We start from the raw sequence: 18,726 nt of genomic DNA on the forward strand, positions 1-18,726 counted from the left end.
GCCTGTGTAATTTGTTCCTAATTGTTTTACAAACACGTTGGCTCACACTGACTCTACACACATACACATATATAGTATTTATATAGCCTGTAAGTGACTGTAAGCTTTCATAATGCACATACACCATATACAGTATATCGTCCTGTCAGGCAGAAACCTCTTATGTCCATATTGAAATGTAACTTTTCGCCTTACGTGGTCATACTAACGTCACACAAAAGCATCAACGCGGCACGTTTCGAGCTTGTGGATCTACTACTTTTAGCAATTTCTTTTTTTTTCTTCATTTGAATCCTGAAAAGTAACAGTTTTGGACACGCCGATATGAGATCTTCCCCCCGACAGAGACGATATGGTAGCTTATGTGCGTGACTCACAGTTTCTTTTAGTAACGGATGGCATGTGTGACGGATGGCATGTCGTCAGTGGATATTCCTGTCATGTAGACCTCTGACACCCCTCTCCTGCCAGAGGAATGAGAGGCAGGCCTGCTGTGTTAATGAGCACTGCTCTGGACAGCCAAGATGGATGGGCCAGTCAGAGAGAGATGGTCCGCCACACTCAAGTGTTCTCAGAGCACGTCGAGTTATACGACTTATACCATGATAAGCAGCTCATCCATCCAAGCCCGTGAGACTGCCCGTGAGACTGCGTACATTATCGTACGTTCTGTCCCACGAAAGCTTGACTGACAAATTCAGACTCAAGCATTTATATATATATAAATATATATTCCCCCCCCCCCCTTTTTTTTAAGAGTGACCTCGCCAAGAGGCAGCATGAAACACTATTACGTATCAATAAACTAAACGTATATCACACACTACATACAAGTGAACACAAAATGTTTTGCCAATAGTACTAATCTCTGTATCCTTTAAAATAGATTTCAATTCACCCATAGTGATCAGCTCAGATAGGTTCAGACCCTTCGGCGTATACACATAATATGTTGTGACTGGCTGACCATGTCAGTTGTCCTTGTCTAGTCTTCTTTGTCTTGTCCTGTTTTTTCTCTTGCCCCGGCCAGTGTAATAACTGAGTGGAGGGCACACTACTTCAATACACACACACACACACACACACACACACACACACACACACACACACACACACACACACACACACACACACACACACACACACACACACACACACACACACTTTGTATATTTATATATACCATACACTCATGCATCATGATGGAGTTGGAATGTAACTTTAACGGTGGGAAAGCACTAGTCTGTATTGGCACTGAGCACCCTGTGGTCCCGCAGAGGAACGAGCTGTATCGTGGAAAACAATTTTGGCTGCCGTACTCAGTGGAGAGGACGTGTAAACCAGAGGAAGAAGTGAGAGACAGACGGACGGGCGGGGGGGTCTGATGGGTGGGGGGGGGGCATCAGAGAGAGAGAGAGAGAGAGTGAAAACAGTTTTTCTCTCCCTTGGGGGCGTCGCAGCACTATTCCACCAACCACGCACTGACAGAGAGTTTTATTTATCTCCGTGGCCCATCTGTGCAGTCGGTCTCAAATTCTCCCCGAGAAAGGTCTTTGGGATTATCAGCACCGCCATTTTAATACAACTGCTACATCACGGGAGTGGGGCGCCAATGGCGGTGGAAGTCTGTCAGGCGTGCCGACGAGTCCATCTCCCTCGCACTTGAAGCCGGGTTCACCCAGAGTACACCTGCTGTAATAGGGACATTCAAAGCACCAGCCACCGAGAGTAAATTATTCAAATGACAAAAGCTGTGCTTTCGAAAGTCTACGGTGTCCTTCTCAGTGTTTGTCTGTTGTTGTCTTTCTATATTGTCTCCAGGCCGGTTCGGCCTAAGATGTGGGGGGAAATTCTAAGGTGAAAACAAAGACAAGACAGTTGGCAGAGCTGGCCACATGAACAATGACAACCAAATCCCCATGAACAGGAAGAGGAGGCCACAGACAGACAGACAGACAGACAGACAGAGATCTCACACTGTAAGGAGTTCTCTCTGGGGTTCCCAAACCAAGTGTCCCTCAGCGGCTAGCCGGGGCTCTGGTCAATGTCCGGCTGTAATATCATTAACGACTTGGACCAGGATGCATGCAGCGCTCTGTGTCTGCACGCCTAATTTGTGGGAAGCAACACGTATGTGACAGCAGTGGAGTGGCCTGGCCCGAACACGGATCAAATCACTGCTCGCATTCCAACCCGAGCTCAGACAGAGAGATGGCAGGGGTGGGGGGGGGGAGAGAACAGCGCCACGCGGTGGCGGCTGGAGAGCATCGACTCTGTGACCTCCCGGTGACTCCTCCGTCGAGAGCGGGTGGGGGGCAGCGTGGGCGGGGCCGTCATCGGGAGCACGTTGCCATGGCAACACCTGCAGTGTACCGGCGCGATCGTTTATTTACCACTCAGGGGGCTGGCTAATGGTGGCGCTCTGATGGGACCCATCGCTCATGTTCCACGCCGCAGCACGGATTGACAGCCAACCGTGCCTGGAGAGGCGGGAGAGGGTCGGGGCCGAGCCCGGGTCGCTGTGAGGGACAAGGACCGACACAAGCGGACAGGAGAGACCACTTTTGCGTCACGCCAGGACAAAGACAGACCCCCCCTATCTCAATTTGAGATTCTGGGTGTCTTTTCCCCCACTTTTTGCATAATCTGAAATCAAAAATCCTGACCGTCACAGGCCCATTTTTACACCCTCAGAATTAAATCAGCACTCGGCACTGTGCACACCGACACAAAAAGACACCTATACGGCGCTCTCGTGGCACACATACATACTTATTAATATCACACTTAAACACACATACGCAGACACGTGCGCGCAACCGCACAGATACGCATGCACGCATGCATGCATGCATGTATGCTCCCAAATGCATACAAACCAGGGGGAGTGCTAATAAGCCTGACACATGAGGCATCTCTCCTCGGCCACCAGCTGACTGAGGCAGGCCTTGGGCGTGATGAAGAGCAGGAAGTCTCTCATTGCCCTGCCGCTGAACCCACCGCCTGGGTGTTACCATCTCTCCCTCCCTCCCTCCCTGCCTCCCTTCCTCTCCCCTCCAACCGCCCCCTCATCTCTTCCTATCTCTCCCTTTCTTCTTCCGTCTCTCCTCTGACGCCCTCTCCTCGTTCTTCCTCTCTGTCTCTCTGTCTCTCTCTCTCTATGTCTCTCTCTCTCTCTTGACTCTTTCTCTCCTTCTCTTGCATAAAGTCATCAGACACATGCACTGCAGCTCTGCAGTTCTCCCATCCACTACTCTCGGCCTAACAAAGAAACATGGACACCTCCGCTCGGCTGGACCCCCTGATCGGTTTAACCCTCAATCAGGTTACAGGGAACCCTGCTCTCTGTCTCCACAGGCAGGCGCGCGCACATGCACACACGCCTGTGCGTGCGCACGTGCACGTGCACGCTCACACACACACACACACACACACACACACACACACACACACACACACACAGGTACGTTTTCAAATGCTCTGCAAATGTCTTGGTAATAAACCGTAAACTGGTGGTAAAGTTACTTATATGAGTAGTGTTCCCCCCCCCCCCCCCCCCAAAGGCTTATAAGAAACACCCCCCTCCACCACCCCCGGCCCCAACCTATCCATTTAGAGATATGAATGATAATTCTGCACAATCAGAGAATGAAATGGCTACTTAGTGTCCGTTCTTTCCTGAGCGGGCTTTTAATTAAATCAGAGAATTGGCTTCAAAGTGGAAACATGACGGAGCATGAGAACGTTTGAAAATATCTCAGGGACGACGAGATTTAATAAAAAGGAAGAACCTACTCGCTCCTTTTGTAATGGCCGCCTGGGATTACGGATGACTCCTTAACTTAATAGCAATTTAAAGTGGATTTGTGTATGCTGCTGAGTGTCTGTAATGATGGCTGTTTACGCCACCCCTCATTTATAATAATTAAGCAGAATGGATCGAGGGGGGGGGGGGGGGGGGGGGGGGGGGTACGCTGGGCACGGTTCTGGACTATTGGCTGGAGCTGAATAATGACCTACTGTAGTTGACCGGGGAATGACCGCTGCCTCCTGCGTGACCCTGCACCCCAGACTCCCCCCCCCCCTCTATCTCTACTTTGGGTGGTAAATAGGATGTCTTGCCTGTCTATAGCGTCTTGGTGTCTATGGCCACAATAGCAGCCGGGGGTCTTTAAATGGCTGTGTGTGTGTGTGTGTGTGTGTGTGTGTGTGTGTGTGTGTGTGTGTGTGTGTGTGTGTGTGTGTGTGTGTGTGTGTGTGTGTGTGTGTGTGTGTGTGTGTGTGTGTGTGTGTGTGTGACAGAGAAAAGCAGAAAGAGAGAGGAGAGACTGAGTTCACACAAAGGGATAAAGGGACCCCCACCCCCTTTTGTCTTGACTTGACTTTTCCATCTGATTGTTTTCCCCCACTTTCTCCTTTCTTGGCCTGCATTCAGGCGGTGTGACCTGTGGCCACATTGGGCTGTCATGGATTGAAGCCGCTATGACCCTAAAAGCCTGAGTTATACTTAGCTATAGCTGCGTGCAGGTGTCGCTCGCCGAAGAATTGCAGATCTACAAGTGTAACGGGCGCGTAGCGGTGCGGCGCGTTGTGAGCATGTAGATCAGCTATTTTCGCTGTGCGACACACGCAAGTACGAATCAGGCTTAATGGAAGATCGTCCCAGGTTCCTTATCCAGAGGCCTACTAGTGGTCCCCCTCAGATATGTCAGGAGCCTGAATTCTTGATCATATGTTTTTTTGTATTATCATTATTTGACGGTTTCAAGACGGACTAAATCAAATTTGAAATGTTCATGCTTTCCACGACACTGAAAATGTCAATGGTGTGCAAGTGAAGCCCTTGTTGATTTAGAGCGAAGCATCATAAATCAACCTTTGGCGTGTGTGGGCTGTCATCTGTAAAACACCTCCTGTTGTATATGCAACGGACGCTGCCAGCCACCGCCACAAGGTGTCAGCGGTGTCCATGTTCTCTTTGCTTCTAATGAGCCATTTCTGCCACTGTGAAAGGGGGCTGGAACTGAACAGAACACACAGATATTACGTGACTGTCTACTTTAGGAAGCTCGTGGGATTGGCTAACCCGTCTCCCCCTCTCTGTGTTTTGGTTGGACAGCGAGGACAGAGGGTTGGAGAGCAGAGAGCGGGGAGATGGAGGGAGAGAGAGAGAGAGAGAGAGAGAGAGGGGTGGCAGCACTCCTTGCCAGAGTTTAAAGGACCCTGGATGGGTTTATGCCATAAATCTCTCCCCACTCCATCCTGCAGTTCCCCATGAGTGCATATGGGAATTCAGGAATGTGACAGCTGACCTGTAGAGCCCATGTATTTTGATTCCGGCTACATAAATTAGAAAGGAGGAATGCAGGACAACGTTATGGATTATTGAGGGCCAGAATACAAGCATTACATATGTCAACGATAGCGCCGTCATGCTGATATCTTGTCATGGGTCAATTTTGCACTGTTACAACGCCATTGTAAATTCTACACAATTTACAATGTGGCATGTCACGTGCTATGTTTGAAATGTAGATCACCATAAAGCAGCGTAAAAGCCGTGAAACATCCAAACATTAGGATCAAGTTAAAAAATCGGAGTACGCCATGTCGCCAAAACAAAACAAAAAAAAAGGAAAAAGAAAATGCAGAGCTCGTCGTATTTTGTCATTACACGCAAAGATGTCAGTGTAAAGCCATAATGTGCATTAGAAAAATGCAAGCTCTCAGAAATGAAATGCCAGAGCGAAAACACAAGATGGATGTGGCCGCGTGCTTCCAGCCCATGTATCAGAGCGCTGAGCAGTACCAGCGAGCTCGCTCTGGAAGGCGAGTTCAGCATGGGTGCAAGCAGCAGCAGAGGCGTGCTACGAGATTAATTCTCCTGAACTAATGGGATTCATATGAGTTGTGGGCTTCCTAATTTATTTACTTTGTCAGTTGGATGCATGTGCGTCCATAGTACACAGCCACAAACAAGTGTACGTACACACACACACACATGCACGTGTGTGCACACACATGCGTGAGTGTGCACACATGTACACGCGCGCACACGCACGCACGCACGCACGCACGCATGCACGCACACGCACGTGCACACAGGCACACACACACACACACACACACAGCACTCACTCATTCACTCACTCACACGCATACAAACACACAAAACTCAGAGAAAAATAACACACAAATACAGTAAAAATGCCCCCACTTTACAGTAAGTGAGAGATCAATAATGATTGATGGAGGTCTTTTATACAATCGGCATGTTCTACTCAGTTCACAGCCATACGACACCACGCCTGTGGCTATCCCATTCTGCACTTCAGCAGTCAATCACATCCCAGCTTTAAAAATAACAGTTTGTTAGCACCATTGATTTAACACTTAGAGCATGTCCTTATTACCTTGTAATTATGGTCAGTGTTGACATAACAGCACAGACAACCAGCCCTCCCCCAGTAGGAGAATTTATGGGCCCTGGTTTTATTACAGCCATTTCATGTGTCCGGGTCCCCAGTTAAGAGACGGACTTGAGCTCCAGCCAAGGGCCCGTATTTCACTGGCGGAGGTCAGGGTTCTCAGGAATCCCCCCCCGTAAAGCTGAGTATTAGTGGCCCTTCCATGTGCACCAGCAGGGAAACCCCCTCCCTGAGGGCTCATTAAAATAAACAGCCGATTATGGCCTATAATACTAATAATGCCACTCAACACTGTAAATGTGAAAACATTACGACGTGTCGCGGGCGGAGTTGCAGTGTCATACTAAACCAAGCATTCAGGAGGACGTCCGGTGATCACCTCTAAATAATTTACGGCCCGCGGGCCTCTCTTTAAATCCTTTCAGAGATATACGGTAGCTACGACAAATTTACACCTAGTTGCGTGCATGTCGTCGTGCACTGTAAACCGGCCGATCATGCTGCTGTGATGCCTTGTGAGCTTGTAGATCAACCGTTTTTAGGTGAGCGACACCTTGCTCAGCGAAGTATACCGAGCCCTTTAGAATACTCTGTCGCAGTCTGTCACTCTGTTATGACTCCGCCATACGGGTGCACAAAACAAGAGTAATCTGTGTCATTACGATGGTGAAGCGCTACAGCTACGCAGCACGCCCAGGCTGGAGTTGGGTGCGCTTTTAAAGTCACCGGCGAGGCAGTTATCTGATCCTTACAGTTGAAAGGTAATATATAACAGGGCAGAGTCCTGGCTGTTTGGGCTGAATTTGTAGCCAACATCTCTCCACGGAGGCGAGTCTCCTTTGTTCCCTTAAGTATTGTGCCTCTATCGTTGCTTATATGACAAATGGTTTGGACGACTTTTCACCCTATCAAGCGGCACACACAGACGCAGAATGGTGGCGTCTCGTTAATTTGACATCCAAGAGCTCAATTAAAACTCTATCATGTGCAGAGAGCATATTTCACCTGTTCCTGTCGTACACTCGCATTTTGTACCATATCGGGGTGGTCGCTGATTAAGCCGATGGTGCAGATCTTTTTTGTTTATTCGTTTTTCTTTTTGGTATGCAACATTGTTGATTTATCCAGTGGATTTTTTCATATAACAAAATTACATTTCAATCACTACTGAATAGTCAGTGCATGTACTTAACATTGAGGCTAAACATGAAACATGCCAGGCTAGAATGAAAGGCACATGCACAGCAGACAGTGGAATCAGATGCCTTTTAGGGTATAGGGTTTTCTACATTAATTATGGATATCAGAATGTTTGAAAAACATCGGTTCGACCTTCCTGTTCTCCAAAATATCGGAATCGTTATCGGCCTTGAAAAATCCATTTCGGACAAACTCTAGACTGGATTCCTGGATTATATGTGCTGTAAATTATGATATCCTTTTGTCTTGTGGTGTTTGATTGTATGTTTATTTATTTATTCATTATGTATTGTAATTTTTCTGTATCTACCATTATGAGGCCAAATACTTATTGTCCATGTGAGGACAATGTTGTTTCCATTCTGAAAGTCTGTAAGCTATTTGTTTAGCTACTAACCAAGCATTATAAGGGGGTTAAAATTCAGTGGCTCAAGTTCATGTTTATTTCAAAACCTGAATTGTTTCCACATTAACCATTCAGTCCTTTTGAGGATAAGAGTAGTCTGAAATGCCAATATGTGTACTTAACAATTACTCTTAACTATACAATCAATTTAAAAACAGAAAGGGGAATACACATGTACACATTACTTGAATTTATGGCCACTGCCCATCAAATACAACACAGGATAATTCGATCGCAAACCGGCCAATGGCAACAAGTCCCACGGCATAGCAAAAGTGCCCAAATTACAATGCATTGATTTCCAGTAGGGATGGCTTTTCAGCAGCAGATACTCTGCATGTAGCTACAAGACGGTCATAAAACACAGCGAAATAGATTGAGAGAGAAAAGAGCTGAGATGCAGGATGGCTTCACCTGCGGTGTATGTCAAACAGAAGAGGAGGGCCTCGCATGGCTGCTCGCTCAATTAACCCCTGTGATATAGGCTCCGTAATGAACAACGGCCCCATTACCCAGCGTCTGAGAGGCACTTCGCCCTAGTGGCAGGGGGGGAATAGACAATGCCACTCCTGCCGCTGCACCGCTGCATTGGGGGGCTACACTGCAGAAATGTAGATGTTGGGGGACCATCAGCATGTTCTCCAAGTGATGTGAGCAAATGGCAATTATTGGAGGTAATGATCGCTGTCGTCGTTGTTTAACCTTTATTTTATCAGAGGCTAAATAACCCGGAACATTTTTCTCCCGCATTTTCTCTGTGCTTCGGCCACTCTTAACACAATTAATGTACTTATTTGGGGGAGGAGGTGCTGAGGAACTTACTTAAAGATGGAGTGCCGTGAGTTTTGTACTTTTTTTGTTTTGTATGCGTCTATGGAGTTAATATTACTCTAATAGACCGCCAGGTGTGATTATAATAATCAAATGTCTTCCCTGTGTATTTTTGGTTTCTTCCTGAAAGCTGAAAGCCTTTGAGTCAAAAGGCCCAATTGAAAATACACCACTTAAGTGATGTCATAACCCTAACCCCTCCCCCATTATCATACAACAGCTGTGGGCGAGGCTTACGTTCAGGTGTGTGGTGCTAAGATGAAAAGCAGGTACACTTAACGAGAAATGGTCGGTGTGGCGACATAAAAACATAATATTATCACTTTCTGTACACTTAAAAAAAAATCTTCCTCATGGTATAATCAATAATCATACATAGTACCTGATGATCATGTTTTAAGGGGGGGAAATCACGGCACTCCATCTTTGAAGAAATAGGGCGTGGGGGAGTTGACAGAAATTGCCCATCATTGTTGTGAGGGTGGTGTCCCGAGGGTGGCATGATGTACGAGCAGAATTGCCACTCGACAGGAATTTCTATGTGGCTGACCTTGCTGAGGATGTAGACGAGCTCCCCTCGGTGGAAGGACAGTTCGTCTGGCTCGTCGCCCTCACAGTCCCACAAGCCCTGGTAGTAGTTGGCGTAATCCGACGACGAGGCTGAGAGTGAAATACAGAGCGTGCCATGAAGAAAACAACACAACCTCCTCTTCCTCCTCCTCCCCGCCTGATCATAATAATAATAATAATAGCTTGAATTTATATAGCGCCTTTCATGAACCCAAGGACGCTTTACAAACAACAATAAGCCTGAGAGAATAAGTATCTTTTCAAGGCAAATTACTGAAAAGTAATAATAATAGCCTACTTAAAAACAAAATGTAGAAAACAAAAAATAAAGGGACCCAAAAAATGTGTCTGTGACCCACAAATGGGTCCCAACCTACTGTTTGGGAAACAATGTTTTAGAGGGTGAAGCTTTGAGTCCCCCCCCCACACACGCACACACACACACACGTATACCCACACACTTCTTACACTTAAGAATTGGAAAGTTTTTCATTTAATTTAGTGAACTTGGGAGGAAAACATTTGCTGAGGGAGAACGATGATAGTGAGTGTAGCATTGCGGAGTGGCCCTCTGACCTGATTTGGAGCTCTTCTCCTCCACCACATCTGGAAAGTCGTCGTCCTCTGAAGACAAACAAACAAACATTAGTATACAGTATACTTGTGAGGACTTCAACATATTGTACGGCAATTTTACAAGCTTACCGCTAACTCCGGCCTAAAGCCTGAGTTATACGGCGGTGTTGCAATGTTGTAGATCAGCGACAACACCGTCACACCAGTGGCGTTTCCAGGAATTACATTTTGGGCAGGCAAGAATTATATTTTGGACAGGCAAGATGTGTTAATTGTCGTCTCCCCGCGCACAATCGTAGCACTAAAGGTTTTCAAAGAGATAGACCTGCCAGACGAGTAGTATACAAAGGCTGAAAGGCTTGCATTTACATTCCAATGGTGATTGAGGGTCGCGCTCTACCGCGACAGCCAATCAGCTGTCCATTAATAGTTCTCACGTCTTGTTTTTGTCCTCTTTTTTCTCATTGTATGGATTTTGGCCAGGCCAGAAATGGATTTGGACAGGCGGACGCCTGGCCTCGCCTTATTGTAGATACGCCTCTGCGTCACACAACTAAATATAGAAACCAGGTATAACTCCAACTCTAACCCACATAAACGCAACCGCTAAATGCCTAATCAATCATAATCCTATAACCCCAACCTCAATAATACCTAAAAAGCATTCTCTTGCAAGAAAATTGTCCTCACAATGTGTATTTCACAAATAGTAATAAACGCACGCACGCACGCACGCACGCACGCACGCACGCACGCACGCATGCACGAACGCACGCACGCACGCACACACACGCACACACACACACTGCAAAAAAAAGAAAAAACAGCACCCTCTGCTGTTTGTTTCATTTGAATTTGCCTCTGGTGGCAGGCCTCAATAGAATGTGTATAACAGGATGTTGGCCCGTTTGGCCGGCCCTCAGCCCTCCACTTCCTGTGGTGTGCCCGTGTTTTCATTCCCACTATCAACAATGTATACATGCAGTGACGTAGAGTCTATGGGGGCCGGGGGGCCAGGGCCCCCATGAGGAATTGGACCAGGGATCTCGGCCCCCATGAGGAATTTGACCTCATGAGGTTGACCTCTTGGGGGGGGGGGGGAGCGGGGCGGCACGGGCCCCCATGAGGATTATGAAAACTATTCGTCCCTGTTACATATACATATACAAATTTCCTTTCCTTTCCTTTTACTTCTACTCCACTACTACGATGCAAATATTACACTTTTACTCCATTTATTTGAAAACTTGAATTACTGCTAGTTTATTCTTTGTCGATTTTGACTAATATTACAAAACATAGGCTACATTAACCACTTCAACCCTGTACATTTCAGCCATTTGAAAATAGCCAATCTACAAGCTTACAGTGCGTATACATTTATACATACATAGTGTCATGGTCCGTGACATGTTGTGTTTTTCTAGTGTTCCTTGTTCTTGGTTTTAGTCTTACTTTACACTTGTGTGCTTTTATTTTGCAGTCTGTTAGTGTTTCCTGTGTTGCTCATGTTACCTGTGTTGTCTCACCAGTACCCTGATTAGCCTAGTGTCTCCACCTTTTCTTGTCTTTTAGCCAATCCTTGTGTTGATTATCAGTTGAGTTCACCTGTGTCCTTGTGTATTTATACTCCCCTGATTTTTCAGTTCCTTTTTGGTAATAAACGTCCTACAATTCCACTACTTTGCCTCTCTGCCTCTGTCCTGCACTTGGGTCTGAAAACCTCCTGCTCGTACTGTGACACATAGTATTCTTGACCTTACTTGTAACAGAGTCTTTCTACATGATTGCAAATAAAACATTTGAGAACCATTAGTACTAGTTGAGACTCCTAATGTGCCATAGTGTCATAATAAATAATTGTCATGCTTATTCTGAAGAAAACCTGGAGACTGACATCCAGTAATTGGGTCTTATGATCAAAATAAGAACATTATAATGGTGTGTAAAAAAGAAAATCTAAAATGTGTCCGTGTACGGACTACGGACATGTTGGTGAACACTTAGAAGTAAAACATGGGTTTTTAGGGCTGGTGGAGGTAGATTTGTCATTGATTGTGGGGGCGTGGTACTCGGCGAGGTGACACCGTGATATCCCTGCTCTCTCTCTCTCTCTCTCTCTCTCTCTCTCTCTCTCTCTCTCTCTCTCTCGTGTCTCCCGCCACGACCATCCTTTACACACTGTCAGCCTGACAGCCACGCCAGCACCAGCCCAGCAACCCTATCCTATCCACCCTCCACAGCAACCTGCCCCTCTGCTTCCAGGAACCATGCAGCCCAGGAAGCACACATGAACGGCCGGGGCACACTCACATTCCCTTTCACACACAAGTACATAAAATGTGCGCTGTGCACACATGCACATATTTTACACGTGGACACTAATCTGGATGTGTATAAGGGTATGCTTGCAAGCCTCTCTCTTCTCTCTCTGTCTCTCTCCATCTCTCTCCCGCAAGCGCGCGCGTGCGTGCGTGCGCGCGCGCGCGCACACACGCACGCAGGCGCACACACAAAAGTATATATGGTGTATATACAGTATAAAGATACAGTAATGGTGTTTGTTTAGCAGTGTTCAAGTGCTGTAGAAAAGGGCATCCTTCAGAGGAGAGGCCACCGGTTTCTATATCAATGTGATTTAATTTTCCACTCTATAAAATCAGTCAGCAGCACCAGTGTCAATACAAGCGCCCTTCTGTATTCTCTCTACGATGCAGCCTCTTCAACAACATGGACGCAGCGCAGCACCTGGAAAATCACCATCTTGGTAGCGCGTACGCACAATAATATTTGACAAAGAGACCAGTACAAATTTGCCATGTTATGAACGAAAACAAAATGCACAAAACGACCATAAGCTATGTTATGCTACAGCTCATGTTATGCTACAGCTCATAGCGCGCCACCGAGTGGCGCGCTACGAGCTTGTAGGTCTGCTATTTTTGAATTTTTGAATTTATTTCAGAAAACTGGAGGATTTAGAAGGATTTTTTTAAATTTTGAGGTCAGGCCTAAATGGGTCAAATGATGAAGGGACAATATCGGTGGCACCCAACTGTATATGTATTTCTGAATCGCATACAGTATGATATGATGTTGCATGTACAGTACAGTACAGTACAGTACAGTACAGTACAGTACAGTACAGTACAGTACAGTACAGTACAGTACAGTACAGTACAGTATCTTTTTTTACTTTGGTCACACCTCCCTTGATCAACCCTATCTATGTAAATAGCCAGTGTCCCTCAGGGATCTATACTATAGGTCCCTCCTACTTTTATCCCTCTCTAAATCTCTTTGTTGAAATAGCCACTCTACAACTTAAGCTACAGGCGCGGTTGCAGCGTGTTTGTGAGTTTGCAGGACTGCTATTTTCCACAGAATGGGGTCACTATATCATTCACGTGGTACATTTCTAATTTCCTGCCATTTCTTCTCTTCCATTCTGAAAGCAACTGTAAAAAAAGCCTGACCATCAAGCAGTGTTCACTCACTGTCCTGTAGAGAAGTGGTAAGTGACCATAGAACGAGGCAGAGTGATTGATAAGTGAAGGGGGTGAGAAAGTGAACGAAAGAGCCTGTCATTTGATATGCCATCTGTGGTCAGGGTCTGTACCCCTTCCCAGATGGCTTTGTACGCCGGCATGACAGTCCCAAGACTGATCTCCCTCTCGCCAACGATTTCGGCAAAGGTAATGCATCCACTGGACGAAACCGAATCTTGATGTATCTTTTTTAATAGAAAGGGTGATGGACGATGGCTGTGAAAGGATCGGATCGCCCCTTTTGTCCTTCCCGGGCCCTGTAGCCACCTGACACGTGGAACTGTACTCGTTTTCCATAGGGGGTTGGGTTGGGCGGATTTGGATAAAGACTATTCTCTCTGTTTTTGCGATTATCCTTCCTCAAGACTCCAGCATCAGTGAAACCGTTGCAGCAGAATAGGATCTGGACCACATTTCTACCTCCAGAGATTTGATTTTCACTTCCTGGAACTACATGTTGTTGCTAGGCAATAGTAAAACTCTGCTTACTGGCTGGAATTGTATTTGTTGCCTGGCAACATTAGCTAATTGAACGTTCCATCAGAGAGCGCTCAGAAACGACTGGGATCTTGCTGATTTCAACAACATAACTCTTTCCAGACAGATGCCTCTGTCCACAGTAATGATGGAGGTTAGGAAAGGGGAGCGAGGCAGGCTGATCTCTAGTCTTCGCACGCTGAAACTTCCCCTCTGAGCCTTCTGCGGTGCTGGAAACACCATCCTCAGCCCCTGACATGCTTATTAGTGTTGCATGATTTATAATGAGAGATCACTGAGGGAGTTGCAGTGATGGGGAGGCACGCACCTGGCAACAGGAACATCACAGCCACGGAAGGTTATCACAGCCATCTACTGGGTGTTACTAGAATTCCTGAGGGCATAGGAGTGTGTGTGTGTGTGTGTGTGTGTGTGTGTGTGTGTGTGTGTGTGTGTGTGTGTGTGTGTGTGTGTGTGTGTGTGTGTGTGTGTGTGTGTGTGTGTGTGTGTGTGTGTGTGTGTGTGCGCGTGCGTGTGTGCGCGTGCGTTTGCTCATGTAATCATCTTTTCAAAGTGTGCATAATCAAGTACGTGTCTGTGTGTCTCTGTACATGGAGAATCCTGATCCATTGCTACACACTCATGAAATGAACTGGGGACTCATAATAAACGAGGCAACCATGTCCTCATTATACCTGGCAGGACCTCATAGATGTCGTCCTCGTCCTCCTCATCACCCCCCCTCTCCTCCTCCTCCGGTCCTTGGCGGGGTCCCGGGGCCGGGTGGTGTCCAAGGCCGGGCCGAGGCTGCTGGGGAGGAGGGCTGGTGAACTCCTCAATGTCATCGTAGGTCTCCTCTTCCTCCTCCCGCTCCTCCTCCTCCTCCTCTTCCTCCTCGTCCTCGTCGTCGTAAGGGATGAAGCTGGAGCTGAGATCTGTTTTCCGAGGAGAGACGGAGGGAGAGCGATCAGTGTGATCAGCAGAGTTACACACTAGAGATGGAAGACACGGCTCCGCATTGAAAGAGCCAGGGGTGGAAAAAAATACTCAAAAGTAAAAGTTTCAATACTGCAATGTAGAACTATAATCTGTCACAAGTAAAAGTCCAGTAATCAAAACTTACTTGAGTAAAAGTACTATATTGGTATAAAAATGTACTTAAATATCAAAAGTAAAAGTATATTCATTATGCAGAATGGAAACGTTTTCAAATGTATAAAAATCTTTTGAAAAAAGTGGTTAATGTATGTTTTTTAATAATAATCCAAATCTACAAAGTAAAAAGTAACTAAAGTTGTCAAATAATTGTAGTGGAGTAAAAGTACAATATTTGGATCTGAGATGCAGTGGAGTAGAAGTAAAAGTATTAGAAATTGGAACTACTCAAGTAAAGTAGGCTACAAATACCTCAAAATTGTACAGTAGTTGAGTAAATGTACTTAGTTACTTTCCACCACTGCACACTAGAAATGGAAGACACAGCTCGGCATTAAAAGAACAAACACATGAATGAAAGAGAGACACGTCCAAAGGGTTTGGGTGGTGTGTACTAGGGATGCGACGATAAGCGTTATCATTGTTTATCGTGATAAAGAACCCGCTCACAGTAATCATATCGCCGCGGGAATTTGAATTATCGTGAAATTGTCCCTCATATACACTGGGATGAATTGGCTTTTGTTCAGCTGCAAATTCAGTAGCTCCCGTTATACTATACGGACCTGTAGGGAGCACAGTTGGTACACTCTTATTTCACTCCAGACAAATCAATTCACCAAAAATAGCAGATCTACAAGCTCACAACACGTTGCGTGTTGTAGATTGGCTATTTTTGAACGTTCCCCCCAGAATAGGGATGCTGGGGGTTAACGTGTTTATCAAAAGTGGCATTCGATGTTTTAAGCATATTTTTATAATCGGGATAATATCGTTAATCACAATTATGTCATGTATTACCTACGGCTAGTGAGGGTTCAGATCCAGCTCTCTAGACCTAGTGTCACACATCATGTCCTCTTATGCTTCTCTCTGTCATGTTTCTCTTGTGATTGTCATTAATTTACCACTTATGCCCTATTTTACACTAACTCTGTCATACAATGGTATCATATGGCGAGCATAGCCGATTTATACTGTGCACTGGGCAATACAATAAGTATTGCCTATATTGAGACAGAATGTCACAAGAGATTAGAAATCATGCTATACATGGAAAACGAGGTTAGACGTCAGCGGAACACATAGAGTGTGGATTCAGGTGCAAATGTAGTCACATAATGATGACCTAATGCTGCAATCTGTAACTTTTATGTCCTACCGGGATTCTAACTCGGGTCTCCCTTATGAGAGACCAGTTTTGTATTGCTCCTCCTCAGGCAATCTCCACGAGGGCAAGGCACGGTAGTAGATGAGTAGATTTCTCACTAACAGTGTGATCTTCTTCAGGCATGGCAACTTGTCACCCGCTATACCTACTGTAGCCGGTGTCCTGGTCTACCCTGAGACCAGATGTCTTCTAAATCATGACGGTGTTCTGAAAAATCTATGTTGTTCCAGGGACCCGACATAGATATGAGTTAAAAAAACGTTTTCTGTGAAAGAATATATATTTAATGATTTGCATGATTTTTCAATAGTAGCAGATCTACGATGAGCTTGTATATCTGCTATTTCTCAACAGCTAAAGTATATAATAATGGTTAAAAGTGGTTTAAGGCTAAAGTGACGCACATGCGTTCCAGGTCTAAAAAGAGAAAGGAGACCACATTTAACCCCTGCAGATACGCTGTTCATATTGCACTAACACACTGTACAGATTGGTTCAAATAACCTCGTATTCATTCAAATGAGTTCCAGATTGCAGCTTTAGAACGTGAACGCTCGGGGCTGTGTTTCCTTTGGTAGTGGAAAACGTGGGCCTGCGTCGGGTATAGCTGAGACAAATGGCGCGGGGGTGTCCGTTACTTCCCGCAAGTCAGTGGGCTGGTCCGAGCCCGTTTTAGAGCAGCCGCCGTTGCGACTGCTCGCTCAGATGGAGGGCCAGTCTGATTGCAGGCGACTGGCCCACTGCAACACAGGGTATCAGGTCCCCTCAACGTACACCATCGGCCGGGGCAGAAATCGATGTCGCTGGAGGATAACCAGAACGTCTACCAATCAATTTCCCGTAAAGCTGGAATTCGGTAGGGTGGGGGGGGGGGGGGGGGGGGGTATGTGGAGGCGGGCGGAGGATAGGAGTCGGAGGTTCGTCACGACGCGGTCGCTTCCGTGACGTGTAGAATGAGGAGGTTCGAGAACTGTGTGTGATTGGCTGAGCCGCCTGATGATGGATAAAGTGTTTTTGAACCTTTTATTTATTTATTATTTTTTTGCTCGATTCGCAGATAAAAAATGTCAGTCTGTCATTTCCTGACCTTTCCTGCCCCCTCAATGCATATACAAGCAAACTTGGGTTGACAACTGTGGAAAAATGAGCCTGGGGAACTATGAGAACAACATTGTCTTCCTTTAACTTCGTTTTCTGAACGGCTCATGCGTCTTTTAAAAACGAGGACATGCAAGCTTACCTTTCAGGACAAAATTGATCTGGTCCACCCATTCTCTGGCCTCCCGAGGACTGCTGGCAGTGAACTGGTGGGACAAAGTGACAATAATACCACGATTTATCATATGACATCTCAGGCTGGGTTTGCATGGGAACAAAAGATCTTAACTCTTTGTGGCGCAAACCCGTAAGTTCTTCATGGGGAACTCGGAACTAGAAGAAAGAAAATGAGGAATCGTTTCCCATCTAAAAGCCATCAGATTTCAGTCACAATTTATCTAATATAGTATATTTAAATTGTTACCTTTTTATGGGTGTTATTGATGTGATTGACTTTTTTAATGATGTGATCAATGTACTTAAATTGTTGTTATACCGATAAAGGCATTCTGTAGATGTATTCATTTGTGACCAAGGTCAAATAACTTTCTGTGTACCTTTCTCGTGTATATAATGATGTTGGTATCATTTGTCAGCAGATGTGCCTGAAGTAGGTATTGGTCGAAACATTGTGTGATTAAACCCTTTCTTTATTGAGCAAGCGAAGACAGAGTTTTTTATTTTTTTATTCTTTGATCTGTAAATATATAGCAGCCTGAAACTCAATCGATTGTTATTGAACCACAGAGTGGCTATCTAATTCAGGGAATATATTATATACAGTGTATATGAAGAAAAGCAAATGATATTAAGGTTGTAATTCTACCCACCTGGAAGGTACGGCGACCAGGTGCACTTAACTCAAAACAGGCATTCTTTTTGGAGTCTTTCCGTAGGTTGGTTACCAGTTCAACACTGTAGCCATTGATATAGAAAGAGCCCTTCTGCTGCCTGTCTGAACAAAACCGATGAATAGGAAGGACATTACTTTATGTTTCACTTTTAAAGGTTTAAAATGTATGTAAATGTAAAAGTATTTGAGGCCAACCTTTTTCACTCCCAAAGTAGTAGAAGATAGTGTTGTTGAGGACACACCACCTCTTTTGCCACTCCATGCTAAAGAAGCTGTGGTCTGGATGGGAGAATTGCAATGGGACACTTGCACTGTTAGCATTAGCATGAACGCACAAACAAAATTCATATTTTAAATGTTGTACGTTGTTGGTGCCCTTATATCTGATGTTTAACACAAAAATACTGCATAAA

General features: G+C 45.6%; 1 protein-coding gene across 1 annotated transcript in view; it reads right to left on the reverse strand.

The window, feature by feature from the left end:
- The window catches only part of skap1 (src kinase associated phosphoprotein 1), a 47,931-nt gene that overhangs the window by 4,029 nt on the left and 25,176 nt on the right, over window positions 1-18,726 (reverse strand). The window contains exons 6-11 of the mRNA XM_079493062.1: window positions 18,509-18,592; window positions 18,291-18,415; window positions 17,603-17,666; window positions 14,732-14,971; window positions 10,012-10,059; window positions 9,416-9,525 (exon numbers count right to left, since the gene is read on the reverse strand). Coding sequence (XP_079349188.1) covers window positions 9,416-9,525; window positions 10,012-10,059; window positions 14,732-14,971; window positions 17,603-17,666; window positions 18,291-18,415; window positions 18,509-18,592 — 671 coding nt within the window. The remainder of the gene's footprint in view (window positions 1-9,415; window positions 9,526-10,011; window positions 10,060-14,731; window positions 14,972-17,602; window positions 17,667-18,290; window positions 18,416-18,508; window positions 18,593-18,726) is intronic.

Source organism: Electrona antarctica (assembly GCF_951216825.1).
Source record: "Electrona antarctica genome assembly, chromosome: 22".
Taxonomy (NCBI): Eukaryota; Metazoa; Chordata; class Actinopteri; order Myctophiformes; family Myctophidae; genus Electrona; species Electrona antarctica.